Genomic DNA, 24,650 nt, shown 5'->3' on the forward strand with positions numbered 1-24,650 from the left:
TTAAATTTCTTGGTTAAATAAAAAATACCTATACCGAAGCAGATTTTTTGAAAATATGTCATCGGGTTTGAAGGATTCTGTATTGTCATACCATATAAATGGCATAGTTATTTCAATAGAAAAGTAACGACAGGGACCGACTCGACAATCAGGGACGATTGGAGAGTTGTACAGATTTCTTGGAGTTGAGTCAAGGAGATTAGGATGCAACCTTCAGCCGCAATGTGCAACTTGGATTCGCCCAAGTAAAAGTCGATGCAATAAACAGAGACATTAAAAAGGGAAAAGTCGACTGCTAAGAGCTTTTGTTAATTGATTACTTGCCTAAAGGAACTAAATACAATAATATTACGAGGACGAAGAATTTCGGATAACTGTAATATGAAGCCAGCTGTATAAAACCGTTGAAAAGATAATATATCTAAAGAGTATTTTTTCAGTAGCATAAGCATATGATACTCACTATGTGGGAAGTGTATTTGAGTTTGAATAGCTTAGACCGTGAACTTATCAGCCGCCCTTTGTTCAGCTTCACACTTTAGTGCGCTTCAATGGCAAATTGACAATCATTGGCTCAGTATGTATGTAAACTTTGTAATAAATATTTAAGGAATTTCAGAACAAGAAAATGTGTCCAAAATTTAGCAGTTAGTGTTCCACTTTGCGCCCGCCAGTAGGTTTGATGTCTTTCCTCTTCGTATTGAGACTGTTCCTAAACTGGAAAAATCGGATGTGCAATGAGCAGAGACACAAAATCGTTTATTCTTATAAATGTTGAATGTTGGTTGACTGCTGTTGTGGAAAAAGTTGCTGGCTTAATAAATGGTAGAGGGAGGATAATAAATTTTATTACAAAGGCTAAAGTACACCGGGAAAGATCCATTCCGCGTGACTTATCTACCATAAATACAAGATGGGACAAAGTTAAGACGATAGCATCTAACCGCATACGATGCAGAAGCCTTGAGGACCTATCCTCCTCAAAGGAAATAAAAATGTGTATCTGTATGTAGCCACCGTAGCCGGATGAGTTGGTGAAATACTAGGAATGAAACACCAAATAAGTGACCAAATTTTTTCTACTAGCGGTTGCTGCTCTGTAGCTATCGACTAACCGCCACGTGTGTTTCTACTATGAAAAAGCTCCGCATAAAAAATCCATCTGCTGTTCGGAGGTGGCGTAAAACTGTAGTATTTGTACCATTTGTGCAGCAACAACAAAAGGCACGCCACAAATCAGAGGAGGAGCTCGGGCAAATACTCAAAAAGGCTGTACGCGCCAATTATAGATATTTTATATATATATTGAGCATTTGGTTATTCTTGGCTCAAAATAGCTAGCCGTAAAATGTGGCAGAATAGTATAAAAGTGTAATTGAAAGGCGGACTAATTCTGTGCCCATATGCACTAGTTTCGTACTCTACTAAGTATATGCCGTGTAATTCTCTATTTGCTATCAATACACTCACATATACATATTTCCATACGCCTCAATCGATCATGCATACATACGCACGTATTTCCAATCAATCCGCGTGTCGTTCTCAACTGAGTGTTTATTTATTTTATATTCACTTTCGTCCATTCGGTAAATACATATAACACATATACCTGCAAACATACCTAAGTATGTATGCGCATATCCTCTTTGCAATATTTTCCAAACTTTTCGATTTGTATGCATCATATGCAGTGTTGCAAGTATTTGTTAATGTTAATGTGATTTGAGTTGGTGATTTTTTCGAATTTGTATGCAAAACACTGAACTTTGCATCAGTGATTTTGGTCATGCATAAAATACCCGTTTGTATGTGTTGCTATATTTGCATGCATTGTTTATGTACGCTCCATAGCATCAAATGGCTTGACAATTGAGAAGCGAAGGACATACTGATGGCTGACCCGGCGGGCAGACAAGTATAGTAGATACCACTGCGGTGTAAAAGACAAGGAAGTCGGAAATCGAACGCGGGAAGAGAGAGGGAGAGAAAGAGTTATGTAGGTAAAGGCTGTTTATGTAAGCACAACAATAGGCAGAGTGAAAATTTATTCAGCTTTTTTGCATGAGCGTGACATAGGTATCCTTATGCACAACAGGATACTTTGTGATAAAAAAAAAAAATAGTTGCACTGAACTATGGTCTGGAAGTCAATATTTTTGTCATAAATTTTTTTTTGACACCTGCTCTTCTTAGAATTTCATCGAGGTCAAAAAGCTGTCGAAACAGCCCGAGACATTTGCAACGTGTATGGAGAAGGTGTCATAGGCGAGTCTGCAGACCGGAAATTGTTTGCAAAGTTCAAAACTGGCGACTTTGACGTCGATGACACCTCCCGCAGCGGAAGGTCTTCTGCATTCGTTGAAGAACGTCCCAAATCAATTTTGAAGTATATAGAACGGAGTCATGAATTGCAGAAAAAATAAGCTGCGATCATGAAACGATTCTCAATCACCTCCATTCAATGAGATTTACCGAAAAATTGAGAGCATGGGTGCTGTTTAAGCAAAAATGTAAAACGTGTGATCACTTCGAAGCTGTACAATCAATGAATTTTATTGAGCGTCTCATTTTAAGTACAAAGCAGAATATCAGGAAAATAACTATTTAAAGCTAACTGTGCATAAATACCATATGTATGTATGTACATCATGAAGTAAATAACAGATGCGTATGAAGAAATAATACCAATACATAGTAGATATGTTATGGTACATAGGAAGTTGCTATAAATTAAGGTGGTGCCAGATTGGACGAATTCTGAACAGGTGCCTTACGAGCTTCACGAAAAAAACAAAGAAAGTCGCCTTCAAATTGCTTCTCAGCTTCTCGCTCGTCATTGAACAGAACGCGGTCATAAACAGCGCCTGTTGTACCGAATCGTAGCAGGAGATGAGAAATGGCTACACATCAATATGAAGTAAAGAAAGGAGATACGCCAATGTCGAGAGTCTAGCCGGAGGGTGGGACTGTGAGGGTATGCTGCACTGGGAAATGCTCGAAAAGAATGCCACGGTCAACAAGGAGTTCTACATTGCCCAGCTATACCGCGTGAATGAGGATATTCGATTGAAAACACCTGACCGACATGGTCAAACCAGACTCCTTCAAAGCAATCGGTTAAGCCCCACTCCAAGAGCTCAAATGGGTGGTCCTTCATTATCCACCGGACCTAGCACCGATCGATTACCATCTTTTCTGCTCCCTGTCGAACCATATTAAGAGCGTTACCTCCGATAACAAAGAGTTTTTTAAAAATTGGCTCAAACAACTTTGACACCAGATCAGGCGATATTCGGCGGAACGGCATCAGCAAATTGGCGAATATATAATTGATTAAATTATTGTTTTTAAATATTTTAAAAGGCAAGGCTATCCAGCTATCGAAAAAACATTTTGTTTATTTTTCGCCAGGACTGATATAGATTTTTATAGTAACCATTGCGTATACTTTATTTCATAGTATGAACATTGATGTTGCCAAAAAACTAAGCAAAATTTATCCTCTTTCATTTACGTACTCATTACACTTGAGTGTCTTGTCATTGAAATGAGAAGGTGTCGGAGATAATGGCAGACCTTCGGATTTCAAGCCGCAAAATTTGAATTGAAAAAATGCGGAGAAAAAACTATTTAATACTTCAAAACGTATGTAAGGAAAATATCTCCTTATTGAGCGCAAAGGTATTCTCCATAGAAAGCGAATAAAAAGTTTAAGCCACCAGTGGACGCTGAAATGCCACTAAGAAGGGATAATGGCAATTATGTTCGAAGTCCAGAGAAAAAAGGTCAGTCGATTTGCAAAAGCTATCTCGACACAATTTTCTAACCGAATAAAGCCACAACAATTTTTTATTAGCTATTAAAATAAACGATTATAGCAGCGTGTATTGATTAGCACCATCAAACAACAGTGTCCGAACTGAAAACATAAAACAAATGGCCTTTAAAAAATAAAATTGATGAGAAAATGAAAACGGAGTATGCAGCTTTCCTACATAAAATTAAAAAAATTCATATACATATGGAATTTTTCCTCATCGTATGGTTTTTTTCACACGATTTGTTTCTCACAAACTTTTATTCATATGAGGATTTTTTTCATACTTTGGACTACTGGAATGCATTCACTCGTATTACTAAACTCATATTTTTTAAATTATTAATTTTTTTGTTTTTTAAATTACGCTCAAAAAAATATTTTTCGACCATAGTGCACTAAGCGAATATATCCACAGAGACATGTTGTCGTAATATATATTTTGTTGTGACAGCAAACACCGGTGACCGCGCGCACGTATGTACCTACACGAGAACCAGATGTCAAAATTGCATGATTGAATATCTTTCACCGCTTACAATAAGATTGACAATAATGAATGGGAAGGAAATCAAATGATATGTTGTGCTTTATAAAAAAAAATGTTAGTAGTTGTGAGGTACCCTCACGGGAAAAATGCCATATGGGTAAGATCGGGCGACTTATGTGGTCAGAATATGCCAACGAAACAACTTATCAGTCTGGTAGGGATGATATCACGCGTGTGCGGCGTAACACTAATACTTTTATTCAAAATACGGCTCTTAACAAAATTATTAAAAATTACATGATTTAAATGTCCAGGCCTACAGGCAGTCATTCGATAGTTAAAATTTTCAAGGACTCGCTCACACAGTATCGCATTGAGTTCAGTAATCTCGATCCGAATGTTAAGTTACAGCTCTGGAGTCATTGTTGACGTATTCATATAGGCTATGGTTTTCAACAAACCTCCTAAAAAGTAATCTATCGGAGTTAAATCCCATGATTCAGGCAGCTAGTTCATATCACCATTACGTTAATTTAATCGACTGGGAAACTCAGGTCGCAATAATGCAATGTGTTGGCGCTTTGTGTGACTGGTGTGTCCATTCTGTTCAAAATAATATCGTCTATGGCCAACAAAAAATTTCAATTGGGTGTCAATAGCGATGACCATTGACAGCAACAGCTCTTTCTTTTTCATCTTTGAAGAAAAACGGGCCAATTATTCCATAAGTCCAAATCCCACACCAAAAAGTACACTTTAGTGAACGTAATGAATTTTCTGAAGTAACTCAAGGGGTTTCTTCTCCCCAGATGTAGCGATTTTGTTTGTTTAGTGTGAAATCAACTTCGTCATGCTTCGAAATGTCTGCATTGGTAGTCATATATTAGCTTCAATTCATGGGATAATTTAACTTGGCAAGAATGCAAATGTAAATTCTTATGTAAAATCCGCCAACCAGTCGATTCATGAATGCATACTTGTTGAGAACGTTGAGATATCGATGTTGAAGATTGTACAGCAACACTTTGCGTTACAGCAGCAATAATCTCAACAGAATGTCCAGTTTGTGGTCTGCCAGTCTTTTTTCTATCCTCGACAGAAGGAATAAATATTTATTTAAGTATAATTTATATTCATTGGTGATATATAGCCAAAGGTTGTTGTGCTGCATATTAATAAATAAAAATTAAATAATTTGGACCCAAATTAACAGAACGTCCAGTTTGTGGTCTGGCAGTCTTTTTTCTATCATCGACAGAAGGAATAAATATGAAATATTCTTAGAAATAAGTTTTAGATTTAATTTTATTTAAGTTTAATTTATATTAATTGGTGATATATAGCCAAAGGTTGTTGTGCTGCATATTAATAAATAAAAATTAAATAATTTGGACCCAAGTCAATTGAATGTAATAGTCAAAAAGTATTGCATTATTTATCGCGTATTGCCTTACTTATTAACTCAGCTTTAAGTCAAACCAGCTAGTCGAATTATTTTTTGCATTTTAGTTATTTTGGCTTAACATTCTTCATAGGAGCTTTCAGAGGATCTCTACTAAAGATTTTGCTTAAGTTTAGGAATCAGGTTTTAAATAGATTTTAGTTTTTAAAGCTTGTTGTTTTCGTGTTTAGAGTAATTTTGCTCCTATGGTAATACAAGGTGAAGTCCAAAATAAACAAAACTGAGCTAAAATAGGAAGGACAGTAGCTTTTTTCTGATAACTTCGAATTTATTTATTCAAAATAGTCCCCTCTGGCCTCGATACACTGTTTTGCGCGATCTTAAAGCTTTTCGCAATAGTGTTTCAGGTCATTGACCGGAATGTCCTTCAGGATGTCGGAAAAAGCCTTTTGAATGATCTCTACGGACACAAAACGTTTTCCTGGTTTTCATGGCCAAATAATTTTTCGAAAAGGTAAAAGTCACTGGGAGCCATATCAGGCGAATACGGTGAGTGATTAACGGCGATTTCTAGTTAAAAAATCAGTCACAAGAGTGGATCGATGAGATGGTGCATTATTATTCAATAAGCGCCAGCTTTCTCCTTTCCGGTATTCAGAGCGAATTCGACGAATGGGATGCAACAAACGCTTCAAAACGCCAAGATAGAAAATTGCTTTGACAGTTTGGGTCATTGGTACGAACTCCTTGTGGATAATTCTTTTGGAATCGTAAACACAAATGAGTATCGACTTGATTTTTGACTTCTCCAAACGTGTTTTTTTGGATGGTGGCTCGTCTGGGGCCTTCCATTCGGCACTTTGATGCTTAGTTTCAAGCTTCATCACCAGTTATAATTCTGTAAAGGAAGTTTTCGTATTTTCTCGCCTCTTTTATGAGGTCTTTCGAATGTTGAATTCTGAGAAATTTTTGGTTAACTTATGCAAAATGTTTTGGAGATATTCAACTCCGATTCCATAAAATTTAACGATGGTTTTAGTTCATTGTTGATAAATTTGCGAATAATTTCGATGCTCGTATGTTCATTGTCGCTTATGTCCTCACAACCATCTCTGAAACGTGTAAACCACTTCTAAACTCTGGCACGAGATAGGCAATCATCGTCATGAACTCTTTCGTTTTACCGATTTTAAAACAAAATTTGATATTACAGTGCACTCGCGGTATCTCGAATAGCCGCTAAGTCGAACGACGTGCTAACTCGAACACATTTTTTTCCCTATTGACTAGTTTGTAACTCGAACAATATTAAAGCGCTATAACTCGAACAAAAAAACAAATTTATTTGTACACACATTCTTTTCAAACATGTACATTTTGTACATACATACATATGTAATAGTATATGTAAATTATATATATACTAGTGTATTGTCCATATGAATATTTCGACGTTAATATCCCGTTAGTTTTCTGGGAACAACATCTTGCATTGACCAAATTGCTTTAAATTTGTCAATTGTAGTGTATCAGTGCATGTGAGTAATGGATCGTAAAAGGTTGAAGTGTTTAACATTAAAAGAGAGGGCTGAAGTCCTTAACAAAATTAAACGTGGATGTAGTGTTACTTCTCTAGCGAAGGAATATGGGTTAGCCAAGTTCACCATAAGTCTTATAAAAAAGAAAGACAAGGCAATTTTAAAAGCAGTAAACAACACGTTTTTGGGTCCTGGGAAGAGGAGAACTTTAAAAGCTTCTGAGTTTCCTAAAATGAAAGCCGCTTTATACAAATGGTTTCTGTCCCAAAGAAAAAAGAATTACCCAATAAGTGGACTCATCTTGAAAGAACATAACATGAAAAACATAATTTACAGGTCGAATTTACGCTTTATGATGTTAACAAATGGAATGATGGTGCCGAATTTACCGACACAGAAGTAATAATTGAAACTAGTGATTCTGAGTCTGAGTTTAACAACACAACTGAGACATGTGAGCGGATATCATCTGAGGGGGCGGTTAGCTCTATCAATAAGGTAATTCAGTGGGCCACAACTGAACAAGTAAGCCCCGCAAAGGTTAACACTCTTCAACATTGCTGCAGGCAAGAAAAGACAAACACACATTACAACTTTCTTTTCGGCCTAACTTTTCTGTTAAAGCTGACTTTTTTTGTGTAACTGACACAAATACTGCCAAATATTTGATGAAAAATATTTAAACGAATTAATTATTTTAAACATATTCATGTTCATATCCATATGTAAATAAATAAATAAATTTAACTGAAAAAAATCGATATCGATGACTGTTTTTTTAACATAGCACACTCAATTGATAAGTCGAACAAATTCGATAAATCGAACAGCGCCTGTTTTAATTAGTTCGAGTTATCGCGAGTGCACTGTACTTTGTTTGTGTGCGAAAGTGGCGTTTTAATAAACTTCGTAACTAAAAAAAAATAATTTCTTTTCAAGTTGGCAAATTTCTTTTTGCTGTTATCTTCTTTTTAACACTCGGGTCTCTCTTTTCAATGACAATGAGCCATTAACTTAGAAAGAAAAAGAAAAGTTTTTATTTATTTATTACTAGCTGTACTCGGCGCGCGTTTCTACGCCAACAACTAAAATAAATTTAAGAAAAATAACTTTAAAGAAAAATTAGTACACAAATATTCAATTCATTCTAAACCATTTTATTGATTTTGTTTATTTCGAAAAAAATCGGTTGAACGGGGCAAAAGTTGCTACTCTGCAGCGCCACTTGAGAGCGAGTGGCAGCAATGAGCATATTCTACAAACCTTCTCCGTGGAAAAATACATATTTTTTATTTAATTTTTATAATAATCGGTCCAGTAGCTTTTGAGTTCATCGAGAACATACAGACAAGCATTCATTTTTATATATAATGAAGATTTGTTTATGGCGTTAAGAGATAAAAATTTACACTAATGAATTCTGTGCAAAAGTAATAATGGAATAGTTTCGAAAATAAAATAAACTTTTTGAACGACTTTAAATCTTAAATTTATAATTACATTTGTCTGATATACGCAAAATTTCGTGGGACGAACCTCGCATACATACTTAAAATTTGGTCAAAATTAACTATGAAAAATGTAATAATTCGAAAATTCATTCATTTGTGTTTAGTGCCACCTAAGTGCGTAGTGTTTCGATTTTATAGGTATGCAATAGTGTGTGTTTTTACAAAAACTAAAAAAGAAAATTAGTAGTTGAAAATTGCTTACTTATACAGGCCAAAATCAGCGTTATTTCTGGGTATTGAACCCACCAAATTTTTTTGAGCTGCAAGTCGAAAGTAATTTCTCCAAATTTCGAAGTTAGCCTCCGAAATCGAGATATGGGCTTTTGAAGTTCGAAATTGGGGCTATAGTAAAAAAAGATTTAAAATTAATGCATATAAATATGGGCGTGATCGCCTGTTCCACCTTTTAAAATAATATATAACTTTTTTGTAAGAAATTATATTACAGGTGGTATTACAGCTCAAAAACAGATCTTCGAAAAATTAAAAACCTTAAATTCTAAAAACTTTTGAACGATTTTGAAGAAATGTGTTTTAATGTAAAGGTGATTAAACGCCCTTTGAAATTCATAATTATATGCTTTGTATGTAAAAATTTGAAGAAAAAACTCTTAAAATGAAAATAATACCTGTTTTCTATAGAAACTAAAGTTAACGAAAATTAAAGAAATAACTAATTATTACTACTATAGAATACATTATTTATATAAAAAAAATTGCAAAAAAAGGTAAGAACGTTAAATGACTTTTAAAACAACACCAATTTTTAAAGATCGGTCAACAATTTTTTAAAATGCCAGTTTTTAATTTTTCGAAGATCGGATCTTTGAGCCCTAATACCACCTGTAATATAACTTTTCGTAAAAAAAAGGTATATACTATTTAAATAAGCAGAACAGGCGGTTCACGAGCATATTTCTACTTTTTTACTATAATAATTTACACGTATTCATTTCCAATTATATTTTACTAAAGCCAAAATTTCGAACTTGAAAGGCCCACATTTCATTTGTGTAGGCTAACTTACAAAATCGGAAAAGTTACTTTTTAACTTATGATGCCCAGCCTAGTGATGTACAGTGTTACTGAAGTAAATTTCGAACTGAAAAATGCAAGCGATAAGAGAAGTTTTTAATCAAAACAGATTGCAAAAAGTCGATAAAAACTATATAACAAAACTTTGGTGCACCGATTTCATTCGCAATTATTCCATATGCGCATACGTAAACTGTGCGCTTATTGCTTCATATAAATTTCAAGCGCAGATGAATATGCCCGTCTAAAAACCTCAACAAATACATATACCATACATGTACATGTATCTTGTTTTGCATAGAATATTCTATCACAACATTTATTTTGCTGATTTGTGTTTATACTTGCAATCTAACCTTAAAAGTCCAAAGTTGCAACATCGTCCTTAAAGCAACTAAACTCGTACAGCATTTCTGTGACGTAGGTTTATTTCTTTTGTTGTTGTTCTACTTACACGTTGTGTTATAAAAATTGTGTCAAGTATGCACCCATGCCCATATAACATGGCTAAAAGGCATTACACTTTGCACCTGAGGAAATCTTTTTACTTTGTATTCGTTTTTGTAGAAGTTGTAACGACGGCAAATAAATACTTTAACGAACATACATTTATAGAATTCTTTTTACAAATACATTGGGGTGTGCATTTCAATGGAAATATTCCCAGCAGAGAAAATGCTGATGCATCAAGTATCTAAGCGCACATACAAGGTAGCACGAAATTAATCGCCCTTTCGGGCAATTTATAATTTTTGTAACTGCAATATATAAACAGACAAGCAGTGGAACGATTAAAGGCCAAAATAAAGATTATCATCACTGAAAATCATTTATTTGTATCTTTTAAAAAATCCAAATATTACTTGGTACATTCATTTACTTTTCCACAAGAACAATACAAGTGCAGCCAGGGGCCCATTAGTACGTTACGTGAAAATTTTATGAAATGGCTACTGTGAGCAATTCGTTACTGAGATGTAGTAACAAAGCCGCATGGGGAGTCTTGGTCTAAGCAAAAAATTGTGAAAGTTTTAGTGGAACTACTTAGACGCATTCAGCTTAAGCATCCACTTAAGAGAGCCTGATGTCTGACTTGAGGCAAAGGGTCCGTAGCGAAGAACAAAACACACTTTTTTCTGGCAGCAAATACTTTTTTGCTTGATGATGTGTTTAATAGAATACTTTGAATCGATTCTTCTTTGAGTTGTTCTTTTTGGCAAACGCTGTTAATTTCTTATTTGCCTTAAAACAGCTGACTCGGGAAATACACGGAATCACTCAGTATTTGAATGGCTAAGTATGGTATATTATTTGCAAGTAAAGCTTAGAGAGGGGTGGAAGAATTCTTATTTTATATCTTTGTTACTCTACTCGTATACAATTTCGTATCCAATTTTAGCTGCGGCTTTGTCGGTTTCCTGTGAAAGCTTTTCACCGACAGCAGATAATGCAAAACGCAGGAGGGAAACCATTAGATATCAGCGAGATATTTAGAGATGATGTGATTGTGTAGACACATACTAGGATGGTCCAAAAGAAACAGAAAATTTTCTTGATACCACACACTAAATTTGTTTTACAAGTATGGCCGAAACAATCATTTTTTATTTTTATATTTAATATTATTGCCCGTGCTGCCAACCCAAAAAAAAACAAAAACCATTGAATTTGCATGGCATAAAATTTGATATAAATTTCATTACAAATGTCCCTTCCCAAGTGTCTAAAAAGTACACCCCAGGCTTTATTTAAAAAAAATGTTAAGTGGTTTTTATAGCATGAAAAAACTCTACGAGACAACCTGAAAGCGAAGTCGAATTTAAAAAATGTTCCCGTTTCTTTATTTTTTGCCACAATTTTTTGGACTTTTGCGTAGAGAAATTAAAAAATTTCACGAATTGAGTAATATCTATCGGCAAAGAGTTTGTAAGATAAGTTATTGGAAAGTAAACTTTAGGAGTTAGCATAAGGGATATTTTGTTCGCCATTTTATTGTATTCCTTTTCCCTATAATACCATTTATGGAAAAAGAAAATTTCAGCACTTACTGTTGTTTTTGCTGTAAATTAAGATCTCGTAATAGATATGTAGTCGTGAATGTGTGGATGCTACCGACGACGAATCGTCTTATTACATCTTCTGGTGTCCCTCAGGACAGAATTTTGAGTTCTTGGTTCTTTGGAATATTTATCAATGACATAACTGAATGTTTCCATTTCTTTGAGTTCCTTGTATATGCAGACGACCTAAAATGTTGAAAGCTATTGTACATTAAGCCCATCTGATTCATACAATTCTCAACCAGACCTCAATAGCGTCGTGAGATGGTGTGACAAAAATCTAGTTTAAATAAATTTTAAGAAATGGTCTCATTTGTCGTTTTCTAAGTCAAAGCGTTATTTAATCTCTACCTCATATTTTAGACAGAATCCCAGTTTAAATACTCTTAAGGAAACTTCTGATTTGGAAGTAATCTTTGAATCCACTTTTCAGTTTCTTAGTCATTTAAGTTTTGTTCTCGCAAATAGTATTCTACACTTGCTTTCCTTCATTCGGTGTCACTTTAAAGTCACTCTTTACCACGTTCATGCGGTCTATGGTGGAGTTTACTGTCTTTATTTGGGGGCCATATCATCAGTGCCACATCAGTAGACTTGAACGTGTTCAAAAGAAGTTTTTTCTTTAAACTTCGCCTACCCGATTCCTTCATACAGCGCAAAATGTGCATTTTAAATTCTGGCAAAGTTGAATACGTATACTTTTACTCCGCTTCATTTTCGATTTTAAATATTATACAAATCCGACAGTTGACTCGCCATTACTCTTAGACCTCAAAAAAATCTTCGGATTATAGATTTATTCTTCCGTCTTTAAGCGCAGCAACAGTCGCTGGATCTTTATTCGTTGCGCTATGTCTATGTCGCTGTAAAGCTCACACATTGTACCATCGCCTCATCGCCTTAAACGATAACTTCGCCATACAATAAGGCGATCATGAGGAGAGACTTATAAGGAGTTAGTTTTGTTCGTCGAGATTGTACTTTAGTACTCAATTGTCTACTTAATCCGAAATAGCGCTTGCTGGCGAGAGGGAATGTCCGTTGGATTTAAGGGATAGCATTATTATCGGTGTTAATTCTGATTCCGAAACAAAGGGAGTCTCTAGGTATTTTCAAAAAGCCAAAAATGAGTTGCGAAAAATTCGAGAAATAGAAGTCTAAGATTTCCAACATCCACGCAGATCGCCTTCACATAGTTGCTAAATATAGCTTTGCGCAGTACAACATTAATTTTCATTACTTGCCGCCATTTTATGACTTGAAAAAAAAGGCAAATTCTGCTCAAGATCCTACATTAAGCGAGCTATAATATTATTTGAGTTCCCAAAACTTTTACAGTTTCTTGCTTATTGACATCAATCACATTGCTGCTCTGACGGGGTTTCAAAATTAAAATAGAAATACTAAGTATTTTGTTGACATTTGTTCAATTTTCTTAATAAAATATTAGTACTGCTATTCCTTTGATCACTACTATGTATATAAACTTAAGAGCACAGATTTCACAATTGGAATTTTATTGTTAGTTTCTTGTATCTGCTACCAGAAAAAATATTACATTGTATAACATTTATTTAAAGAAATATGAATTCGAAAAAAAGAAAAATCCTTTCCAAAGCCTGATATCAAATTCCAATTTTTTTTTTGGTTTGATTTATAGTTCATCTTGCAGTCGTAACTTCTGAAGGCTTGAAGATTTCATCCTGAGAAATATCTTATTTAAAAAGATATTTTTCCAATTTTATTATTTAAGTCGAAAAACATTTAGGAAATTTGGAAGGAAATTTTGAATATTAAAAAGTAGAGTATTTAAAAAAAATATTTTCTGGCTTAAATTATGAAGTTATTGAAATTGAAATACTGTATGATTTATGACCTTTCCAATGATATCCCATTTTTGATACAATATAACAGATTATTTAAATCTACAAATTTATTGGTTCACTTGATATTCGAATTGTATAGCCTATTTTGGTTGAAAAAAACCATAAAAATCTATTACTTATAATAGAAAAAAGGACGGCGAAAAATCCACTTCATTGCTTAATGTAAAATAAACGAGCCGTTTACAATCATCTGTGAAAAAACTTTAACTAAACCAGAATTTTTTGCAAGAATGAATAGGGAAGTGCTATTTTATGATTAATATTTGCTGCTTTTAATTCACTTCTTCTCTACTCCCTATAAGAAAGTTTTATATGTGAAAGCAATAAAAATTTAGCGAAGATGAAGCTTTGTAGCCGCTTAGCTAAGCGAGATGTTAAGTAAGTATAAGCAGGGATATTTTTTTTTTATATTATAGTATGCAAAAATCACATGACAATTTGAGCGACATGTGGTGAAGAGCCAGACACTTATCTCTTGACTGTCCATGGCGAGATCGAACCATTTTGGACGCAATGATATATATTAACTTAACAATTTGTCAAATCGAAAAAAAAAGCAGTGCTGCTAAATAACATGGAACGTTGGATTTAAGGGAAATTTCTTCCTTATTCACTATTCGCTAGGTGTTTGTGAATCAAAAGCAGCTGTGTTCCAATGGTCAATGATTAGGATGAAAATAAAAATTTCGCACGCAAATACAACAACAACGATATGATCCTGATACAGATTTGGTTAAATTTGAGATCTGTTCCGTTTGTTTTGCATTTCGTCGTTAGTTTGGCAGCACAGCCTTTTGTAATTGGTAGCACTGATAAGTGAATGCATACATAAATATGAACTTCATACAAATTGATGACATTTGAATATCGTTTTCGTGAAAATATTTATTATTTATATGCCATTTCATTCTTCATTTTCAACGGTGTCATATTCCAAACAGCTAATTATTTTAGAGATAGAGTCCAGGTAAGCATTTGATTTAGTTCTTGTGCAGGAATATAACGAATTTTTTATGGTGGTTCTTCTTCGCAGCAACAAAACAGAAGTTTTATATTAGTGCTGCCAACACATATAAAGGGAAAGTCATCATGATACTGAGTTGGATAACCCAATAAACACGCTAATTGTAGACTGAAACTAGAAGCACAAACAGTATAGTAAAAAAAGTAGTCAACGACGTTGAAGAGGTAATTATATTCGCTTATGTAGTTCTGTATTAAACAAACAGTTCTCCATGCTAAGAATTTTAGATGCAGATCGTATGGATGGATTTTTGGAATCGCTACTCCATAAAGGTAAAGGGTTTACCCCTAAATGTCAGTAGTGAAAAATTCCGGCATTTTGTTTATTTGTCATCTTTGACATTTGTCAAGTAGACAGTTGTACAATTTTAGAAGATATAACAACGCGTTAAAATTATTGAAACTTGGTTCTGTCGGGGGAAGAAAAAGAACTGGCAGACCAGACTGTGGTTTTTTGAACAGTATAGTCTATGTGAATAAGCCAGCAACGATTCCACCGCTGAAACAAGACACTTTGATTGAGATTACTGAACTCAATAATGTGTGAGGGATTCCTTGAAAATTTGTATTCATGGTAGCCAAGTAAATTATGTAATTTGTCACATATAATTGACAATATAGATTTTGAATATAAATAGTGAAACCTCAATCTAAATTTTTACATGTTTTAATAATAAAATCTGTGTCTTTTGAAAACACAATTATGTAAACACGTCCCTTTGTAACCTATTTGGCAATGGTTTTGAATCCAACACATTTCACAGCAGGGTATAACTTGTACATTTGTAATTTCCCTTAGTCGCGGTTGCACCTGTGTATGTACAAATTTACTTCTTTCAGCTACCATGCTCAAGTTGCCATTTGCTTTCCTCAAAAAATACCCTTCATATGCCGCGCAGAATACACCAAAGTAAACGAACGTGTGTAGTTAAGCAACCTCTGATGTTTTACTTTGGCGCACCACATCACGTATACGCACCATTAGCTGCTGTTTGCAGCAGCTCATAAGCGAAGATGTACTAATAGGACTATGAATAAGTTCGTGCGGTTTTTTTTCGAAATTTGAAACTTTATTGACGTAAAATGGTTACAAATTTAATATTCAAAGTATTGTCCATCGCTTACTACTCCTTTTTCCCATCTTTCTGGCAATTCACGGATTCCCTTTGTGAAAAATTCGGTCGGTTTTGCCGCAATCCACGAATCGATCCATTTTTTGACTTCATCGTAATTACGGAAGTGCTCGTCAGCCAGGCCATGTTGCATCGATCGGAAGAGATAGTAATCGGATGGCGCAAGGTCTGGACTATACGGCGGGTGGGGTAGGACATCCCATTTGAGCGTTTCTAAGTATGTTTTGACCACTTGTGCAACATGTGGCCGAGCATTGTCATATTGCAAAATAACTTTGTCGTGTCTATCGGCGTATTGCGGCCGTTTTTCTCGCAGTGCTCGGCTCAAACGCATCAATTGTCGTCGGTAGACATCCTCCGTAATCGTTTCATTCGGTTTCAGTAGCTCATAATACACAACACCCAGCTGGTCCCACCAGATACACAGCATAACCTTCAGGCCATGAATATTCTGCGCCGACGTCGATGTTGAAGCATGGCCAGGGTATCCATACGTTGCCCGACGTTTTGGATTGTCGTAATGGACCCACTTTTCATCGCCAGTCACAATTCGATGCAAAAAACCCTTTCTTTTGTGCCGTTGAAGCAGTTGTTCGCATGCCATAAAACGGCGTTCAACGTCTCTTGGCTTCAATTCATACGGCACCCAATGGCCTACCTTTCGGATCATTCCCATGGCTTTTAAACGTTTGGAAATGGTTGATTGATCAACTCCCAAAGTTTTTGCAACCTCTTCTTGCGTTTGAGCCGGATCTTGATCGAGCAATTCCTCCAATTCGGTATCCATGAACTTTGGCGGCGCACCCTCGCGTTCTTCGTCTTCCAAGCCAAAATCACCACTTTTAAAGCGTGCAAACCACTTCTGGCACGTTCGCTCAGCTAGAGCATGCTCACCATAAACTTCCACCAAGATACGATGACTTTCGGCTGCTTTTTTCTTCATATTAAAATAATGAAGAAGAATTCCCCGCAAAAACACATTATTTGGCACGAAATTCGACATTTTCAAGTGTGGTAAAAATATTGTTGTTTACGCTTCAACTAAAAAACTTATACTGACGTTTGTGCCTTACGACAGTAGCTCTCCAATGAATGTTTGGAAATGTGGATCGATGGAATAATAATCAAGTTACGCCATCTGTTGTAAAACCGCACGAACTTATTCATAGTCCTATTAGCAAGTACTTATGCAAAAGTATGTGTGTAATTATTCACATACATAAATACTCATGATGAATGGTAGAATGAAGAGTATACCCGTGCACCCATAAACACACACACACAAGTATGCATGTGTGAGTGCATACAGGGTAACGTTGTGAGCGACAGTGATGCTGACACTAATACTGGTGCTGACGTTGATGCTAATGCTGATGCTTAATGCTTGATGCTGAAAAAACGAAAAATTAACATGGAGTTAGGTGTGACTCACCTGCATTGTGCCGGAAATTGTCATTCGTTCGCTGAGTATCTCATGCAAATGCCGAGTTCCCATTGTGTTTCGTAGAGTAGTCTGTGCCAAAAGTCTGGTCGAATGGTGAGCGTTCTCCACGTTCGCTATAGAAACTGTCGCATTGGAAACGCGATAATAAACCACTGCATCCACCGAGACGGTGACGCTATCCTTTGTCAGAACCTACAAAGTGCAGTGGGTGGTGGGTTTTTTGTTTGCTTGCTTGTTTGGTTGTTTGCTTTCTTATTTATTTGTCTGTGTTCTTAATATTCTCGTATTTTTTTCCATTCAAAGGATATAGATAATTTTTAAATTTGTTTGCTTTCTTTTCCTTCTCTTCAACTTCAACTTCATTTTAATTTTTAATTTTTATTATTTTAACGCGCGTTTGTGTGTGTGTGTACGTATGTGTAGTTTAGTGAGAACTTTAAAGATAGTTACATACATACATAGAAATAAGCAAATGTTGCTCATTTTCGGTCTGTTGAAGTTTTCCCTTTCATAAATTTACATACAAGCACAACCTACTCATAAGATATAATAGGTATATACATATATTTGTATTCATAGGTGTGTGTGTCCACATGTGTGCATGTATGCATGGGCGACTACTTTTTCGGTTGCATTTACTGAGCTGAGTGCACATTTTCATTTTCAGTTTCATTTGCATTTTTTATTTTGCATTCTTGCTTTCGATTCTACATATATTTACACATACACTTACAATGTGCATTACTTGTAAGGCCTACTATATGATACATACATATAATATTAATGCGTTTATTTTTTATTTACTTTTTTCGTATAAGCCCATAATTTTGTACATATATGCATGTTGGCTGGTGTGCACCTTCCGCGCTTGCTTGCAAATCGTAAAAAGCAAAGAAATGCGATTTTGCTTTCACTCGCATCAATTTGCGCGACAACGAAAAAAAGTAGAAATACGATATGATTTTGTGGTGCGAAAAGCATTGCCAAGACACAACATTTAATAAAAACATATATACAAATACATATATAAATGTGTGTATGTACTTACATACCTACTTTCCTATACAATGCGCTAACGCATCACAGAGGGCCAGAGCGCATCTAAAAGCGGTTAAAAGTCAACTTAGAATTTTTATATTCGAGTACCGAGTTTCGAGAAAATCCAATCGATTATTTTCAAAATTCGGTCGCTATATTAGATTCAGCTTTTAAAATTTTGAAAATACTTTCCTTAACTACACTTAATTTGTAGCCTTACGATTTCTTCTCCAATACACTCCGTTGCAAAATTATAAGCACACATTTATTTTGTTTTATATTTGGTTCCTACAATAAAAACCATGTGACGGAAAGTTTCAAACTTTGTAAACAATTTTCCTAAATAGTGGTTAGACCAAGTATTGAGGCATATTCGTGATCACTTGTGTCACGGCATTCGACATCTGTATGGAATTGTTAACTTGAACAGCTCTCTTCTTGAAATTTTGCTTGCGAATGATAAAGGGAATTATTTGTCCAAGGAAATGACTTAAAGGACTTAGTTGTCCAACGCATATATGAACTCCAACTTTCTTTTCATTTCTTATTAGTAAAGCAATGTACAGTTGGGTTGAAAAGTATTGAGAGTGACTACTAGAACAGGTTGACGAATGGTGCAGCATACAAAAAAAATTGCTGTATAAAAGCGTAAATTCTGTGTGCTAAAAAGAGTGTCATTGCTACTTCACACATTGTATACCCTTACGCCATAACAAAACCAAACTATAAATTAAAGGCATGATAAAAATGTAGTACGCGAGAACCACTGAAGGGCAGCTTTCGCATTTTTGACGTTTGCAAACGGTTTAGTCTCCCATTCTCATATTCAGAGTTTGTCTTGGGATTTGTATTTTTATTCAACTAAATTAGAAAACAAAAATATAGTTAGAGTTAAGAAAATATTGAAAAAACTGATTATACTCAGATTTTCAGTTCTTAAACTCTAATTTTATATATACATGTGTCATAATTCTGCGCTTCTCCCATTTTTAAATGCTATTGTCAATTGAAGTGATGATTTTGTGATAAGGAAATTTTTAATTTTTATCCAATAACTTAATTACCACACTGGCTACTAGGCAATAAGATTTGATTTATCGGTTTTCAATAGAATACTATGCTTTACAAAGGAAACAAAAAGAAACGTGATTGGACCTGACGGGAGGATAATCATAATAAAATGTGTAAAAAGGGCTAAAACTGTTCACAAATAGGAAGAACAATCGGCAGGGCATGAACAGCAGTTCAGACAATAATTCAAAATTCAATTGTATGAATTATAACTTCAAGTATTATAGGATTTTTGTAGAAAGATGTAAAGACAACTGCTTTAAAATGAAATACGAAATGAAGAATAAGTTTCAAAAATCTATTAGTATTTCAACTTCCAGAAAAGTCACAAGAAAATCCGGCTATCATGTTGGACTTGCTAGGAAGAAGCCTACTATATCTACCTAATAAATAGACAAAAATGCATTTCTTTCAAAAATGGGCATGCACAAGTCTCCAGAATTTTGGAAAAGGATTCTTTCTTCGGATGGAAGCAAATTTTGCTTTTTTGGTATCTAAGGTAGAAAAATTGTGTAGAGGGCATCTATTGGGTCGGCCACTACATAACTGTGGATTTCTCTCATAGATGGCATCACTTGAGTTTTTAGATTTGCAGACGTAGTACAAATGTACAACACATTTTGTTATTTGATGGTTGGTAATTCAGCTGTCAATCAGTAAAAAAAGTTGTTTGATCGGTTGTGTAGTTTTCGTTTGGCGTTCGTTGAAAAATGGAGAGTCAAGAGGAACATTTTCGTCATATTTTGCTGATATTCATCAAAAGAAGGTTTTGTTATCATCAATTGTTACCATATAATTGTCTACTTTGAGCTTTTACCGCCCAACCGAACGATCAATTCTGATGTCCACATTGAACAACTAACGAAATTATACAATGCAGTTGAAGAAAAGCGGCCAGAATTCACTAATCGAAAAAGAATTGTATTCCATCATGACAATACAAGGCCACACAGGTAAATATTATTGGAGCTTGATTGAGATGTTTTGCCACATCCAGCATATAGTCTTTACAAAACTGCTTGAATGGTTAAAATTTCAATAATGATGATGATGTCAAATCGTACTTGCTTCAGTTTTTTGCTACAATAATAAAAACCAGAAGTTTTATGAACATGGGATTATGATGCTGTCTGAATGATGGCAAAGGGTTATTGATCAAAATGGGCAATACATTCTCACTGGTGCCGTGGGAAAACTGGAGTTTATTGATTTAACAATGGATAAGCTTGTTTATTTGGATATCAAAAAAATAAAAACAAGGAATTGAGAAGGTGGGGTTGTCAATTGAATACTGCTTTCAATGAGACGATGACCCGTATGCCTGGGGTCATAAATTAATGGAATGGTTTCTCAATAATGTCCCTCCACAATCGCCAGACACTTATGAGGGCTTCTGGAAAAAATGTAAGGAAACACCAAATTGCAAAGAGGCATTGAAAGATGTGCCAAAAGTGGAGGAAAATTATTGTCCAAGAGGCTACTAAATTGGTAAACTCTATGCGAAATAGACTAGATAGACTAATTTTTTATTAGTTTTGAGACCTAGGAGGCAAAAATCAACATTTTCGACACCTGCTCTTCTGTGCTTTTTATTGTGGTCAAAAAGCTACCGAAGCAGCCCGAGACATTTGCGACGCGTATGGAGAAGGTCTCGTAGGAGAGTCTACAGCACGGAAATGGAAAACTAAGTTCAAAACTGGCGAAGGCCTTGTGAATTCGATGAAGAACGTCTCAAATCAATTTTCAAGGAGAACGGAGTATTGAAATGCGGAAAAAATAAACTGCGATCATGAAACGATTCTCAATCACCTTTATATAATGGCTTTTTCCGGTGCCTCACGACCCCAACAAAAAAAAAAGAAAGCCGCCTTCAAATTGCTTCTCAACATCTCGCCCGCTATCTAGCAACACGCCGTCATAAACAGCGCTTTTTGCTCCGAATAAGACAATAAAAAAAATTGTGGCCTACAAATAGAGAGAAGGTTTCTTTCTACCTTATTACGTTCTTGTCATGATTTAGTTTATTATTATAAATAATATGAATATACGAAATAATTGAAATAATGATATAATTCTTGCAGCGGGGCATAGTCATACTGATTAATAATTTTTTTGGTTTTTGTATTTCAGATAAATAGAAGGCCAAAATGGACAACATTTTTGTATGTAAAAGAAGTTAAATAAAAAGCCTAAACAAGTTTAAATATGGTTTTTCATTTTTTTATTGTAAAAAAAAAATCCTCAAAATACCCCACTTTTTCGAGCTCTAGACCGCTGTTTAGAGCTCTAGACCGCTGTTTAGTGCACGCAAAGAATGCGTTTACTATTATCATTACTTAGTAAAATGTGGTGCATATTTAGAGATGGTCGAAACAACAATATGTGATGTACTTCGGCTTATGTCGAGCCAACCAAGTACCCCTTAGTCGTTGCCGATGACAATACTGTCTCAAGCCAAGAATCTGTTTTGATGTGGGGCGAAGATGCAATATTAAGGCACAATATATTCAAGGTAGCACTTGAAGAGAAGTTTGAATATGTACACACCTCCTTTGAGTATAGTTTTCTTGCAGTTTGCAGAACATCAATACCATGAAGTACTTTTAGAGAAAATATCAGTAGTAAAGGGCACGGTTAACTTACATTAACATCTCGGCTGAAGGACGGTTACATAAGCCAAGAGCAGAATTTATGGCAATTCTGGAGACGTTAAATTCCATTTTTGTACTGTTTAGTATCGATTATTTAAATGAACTTCCGGGTTCTGTGGGAAATGTTCTTGAAAGTAGTAAAACGTAACGAGTTTAGATGAAAAAATAAAAAACTGAAAATATTTGTTCTGGGTAGTGCGTACTTTGGGCTGCGCTTTTCAAACAATACGTTAAGGCCGGAAAAAAGTATAACGTTTCCAAAAATATTAAAAAAGCTGTAATATAATTAGATAATATTTAATTGGTTTGCTATTATTTGCTGGCATAAAATGTAGGTATACCAAAGAAGTCGCCCTATATAATCTATGTTGATGCTTCAAAGGGAAACTACCATCTTTCTTTGTATCCTATCATTATACTATGATATGAACATACAAATTACATTATATTACTGAAGTTGACTTGCCAATGTACTATATATATTTTTTTCAATGGAAAGAACCGAATATTGTGCGGTGATAAAATTGTTTGTATTGGATGCTGCATCAACTACAGAAATTCATAAATAAATATGTTAAAAGTGTTAAAGGAAAGTGCGCTTTCAAAGAAAAAGCCAACTATGCAGCTTTGGTTTTTTGAGCTTAGATATGATCGTGGATGCATTGAAGCTGGCTTTCAAAAAGCACAACTGTACCAGAAATCACTGACCAGGTGCATGATACTGTTGCCAAAAAAGATCAAGGTTGTCTAAGCGCAAAATATTTTTTTTTTTTTTTTTTTTTTTTTTATTACAAACATAGATACAATATAAAATACATAACAATGTTTGTTGGCACTGCAACTAGTTACAGATAAACTAACGAGCAGTACAATTTTGGTAACATAAATAAAATTTTGTGAAGAGATTTTCATAGTCCCTTCCTTAAATTAACAGCCATCATGCCAGATCATGTGGTTTAATTCGATGCAGTCGTCGAGTTAGGCCTGAGGTGTTGAGCAGATTGCTAGCTTCCTCGTTCACGTGCCTTTGAAGCCTATGGGAGTGGGCTTCTGCTTGTTTTTTAATTTCTTCAGCGACCGTAGGGATATTGAGGTCACGGTGAATATCCTTATTGCGAACGAACCAAGGTGCGTTGAGAATATCTCGAAGGATTTTATTCTGGAGTCGTTGAAGTATATTTATATTACTTTGACTGGCGCAACCCCATAATTGCGCGCCATAGGACCACACTGGTTTTATAATTTGTTTATATATCGCTATTTTGTTATATATGGATAGCTTTGATCTTCGTCCAATTAGCCATTTAATTTGTATTACCTTCAGATGGATTTCATGCCGTTTAAGTTTTATATGCTCCTTCCATCGAAGCTTAGCATCAAGCGTCATGCCAAGGTATTTTGCAGTGTTTGCATGTGGTATTGCGGCACCTAGCAGCATTATTGGATAATGATTCACTTTTTTGTTGGTGAAGTTTACATGTATTGACTTGGTATTGTTCAATTTTATGCGCCAAGTCTTCGTCCATTCTTCAATAGCGTTTGTTGCAATTTGAAGTTTGGTTGCAGCTTCTTCAGCACTTTTTCCAATTGCTAGGATGGCAGTGTCGTCGGCGAAAGTGGCGATCAAGCTATTCGAGGGTATCGGCAAGTCTCTGGTGTATAAAAGGTATAAGAGCGGACCAAGAATGCTTCCTTGCGGCACACCAGCATTTATTTCTTCAAGGTCAGAGTATTCATTTCCTTGTTTAACGCGAAAGTAGCGTTCACTCAGATACGACTTTAGGAGGGCGCAAAAACCGCTTGGAAGGCAGGTATTTAGTTTGTTATTTAAACCGTCATGCCAAACCTTGTCGAAAGCTTGTGCGACGTCCAAGAATACTGCTGAACACACGTTATTCTGTTCAAAAGAGTTTTCAATTTCGGCTGTGATTCTATGCACCTGATCGATGGTTGAGTGCTTACACCGAAAGCCAAATTGATGCGAAGGTAACAAATCTTTAGAGTCGATAATTGGCGTCAACCGATTGACGATGAGCTTTTCAAATAGCTTACCAATTTGAGGCAGCAACGAGATTGGTCTGTACGAGGAAACAAGATGTAGATCTTTTCCCGGTTTCGGAATCATTATCATTTCCGCAACTTTCCACAGGGTTGGAACATAGTGAAGCTGAATTGAATGATTAAATAACTTTACTAATTTAACCAAACTTATGTAGGGTAACTTTTTTAAAACCTCAGCTGTAATTAAATCGAATCCGGGCGCTTTTTTATCTTTTAGTTGTTTTATTTCCCTTTTGAGTTCTTTTATAGTAATGAATGAAATAGGAGTGTTTTCATCTACAGTATGAGTATACAAATTGTCAGATTGATTTTCGTTGGGTTGGAAAGTTTCTGTTAAGTGTTTTGCAAAAGCTACTGCCTTGTCTTTGTCACTTTTTGCCCATGTATTATTATCTCTTTTGATTGGAGGAACATGACAATTTGGTCTTTTCAAATATTTAGTACACTTCCAAAGTGAGTAGTCACCTTTTTTATCAGATCTCAAGCT

The 24,650-nt window shown here is 35.2% G+C and overlaps 1 protein-coding gene across 2 annotated transcripts in view; it reads right to left on the reverse strand.

Annotated features, from left to right (window-relative positions):
• Positions 1-24,650, reverse strand: part of LOC129240795 (band 7 protein AGAP004871) — a 150,235-nt gene that overhangs the window by 23,215 nt on the left and 102,370 nt on the right. For both annotated transcript variants that reach the window (XM_054876786.1, XM_054876787.1), the window contains exon 5: positions 17,331-17,534. In XM_054876786.1, the coding sequence (XP_054732761.1) occupies positions 17,331-17,534 (204 nt within the window). The remainder of the gene's footprint in view (positions 1-17,330; positions 17,535-24,650) is intronic.

Source organism: Anastrepha obliqua, chromosome 3, assembly GCF_027943255.1.
Source record: "Anastrepha obliqua isolate idAnaObli1 chromosome 3, idAnaObli1_1.0, whole genome shotgun sequence".
Classification (NCBI taxonomy): domain Eukaryota; kingdom Metazoa; phylum Arthropoda; class Insecta; order Diptera; family Tephritidae; genus Anastrepha; species Anastrepha obliqua.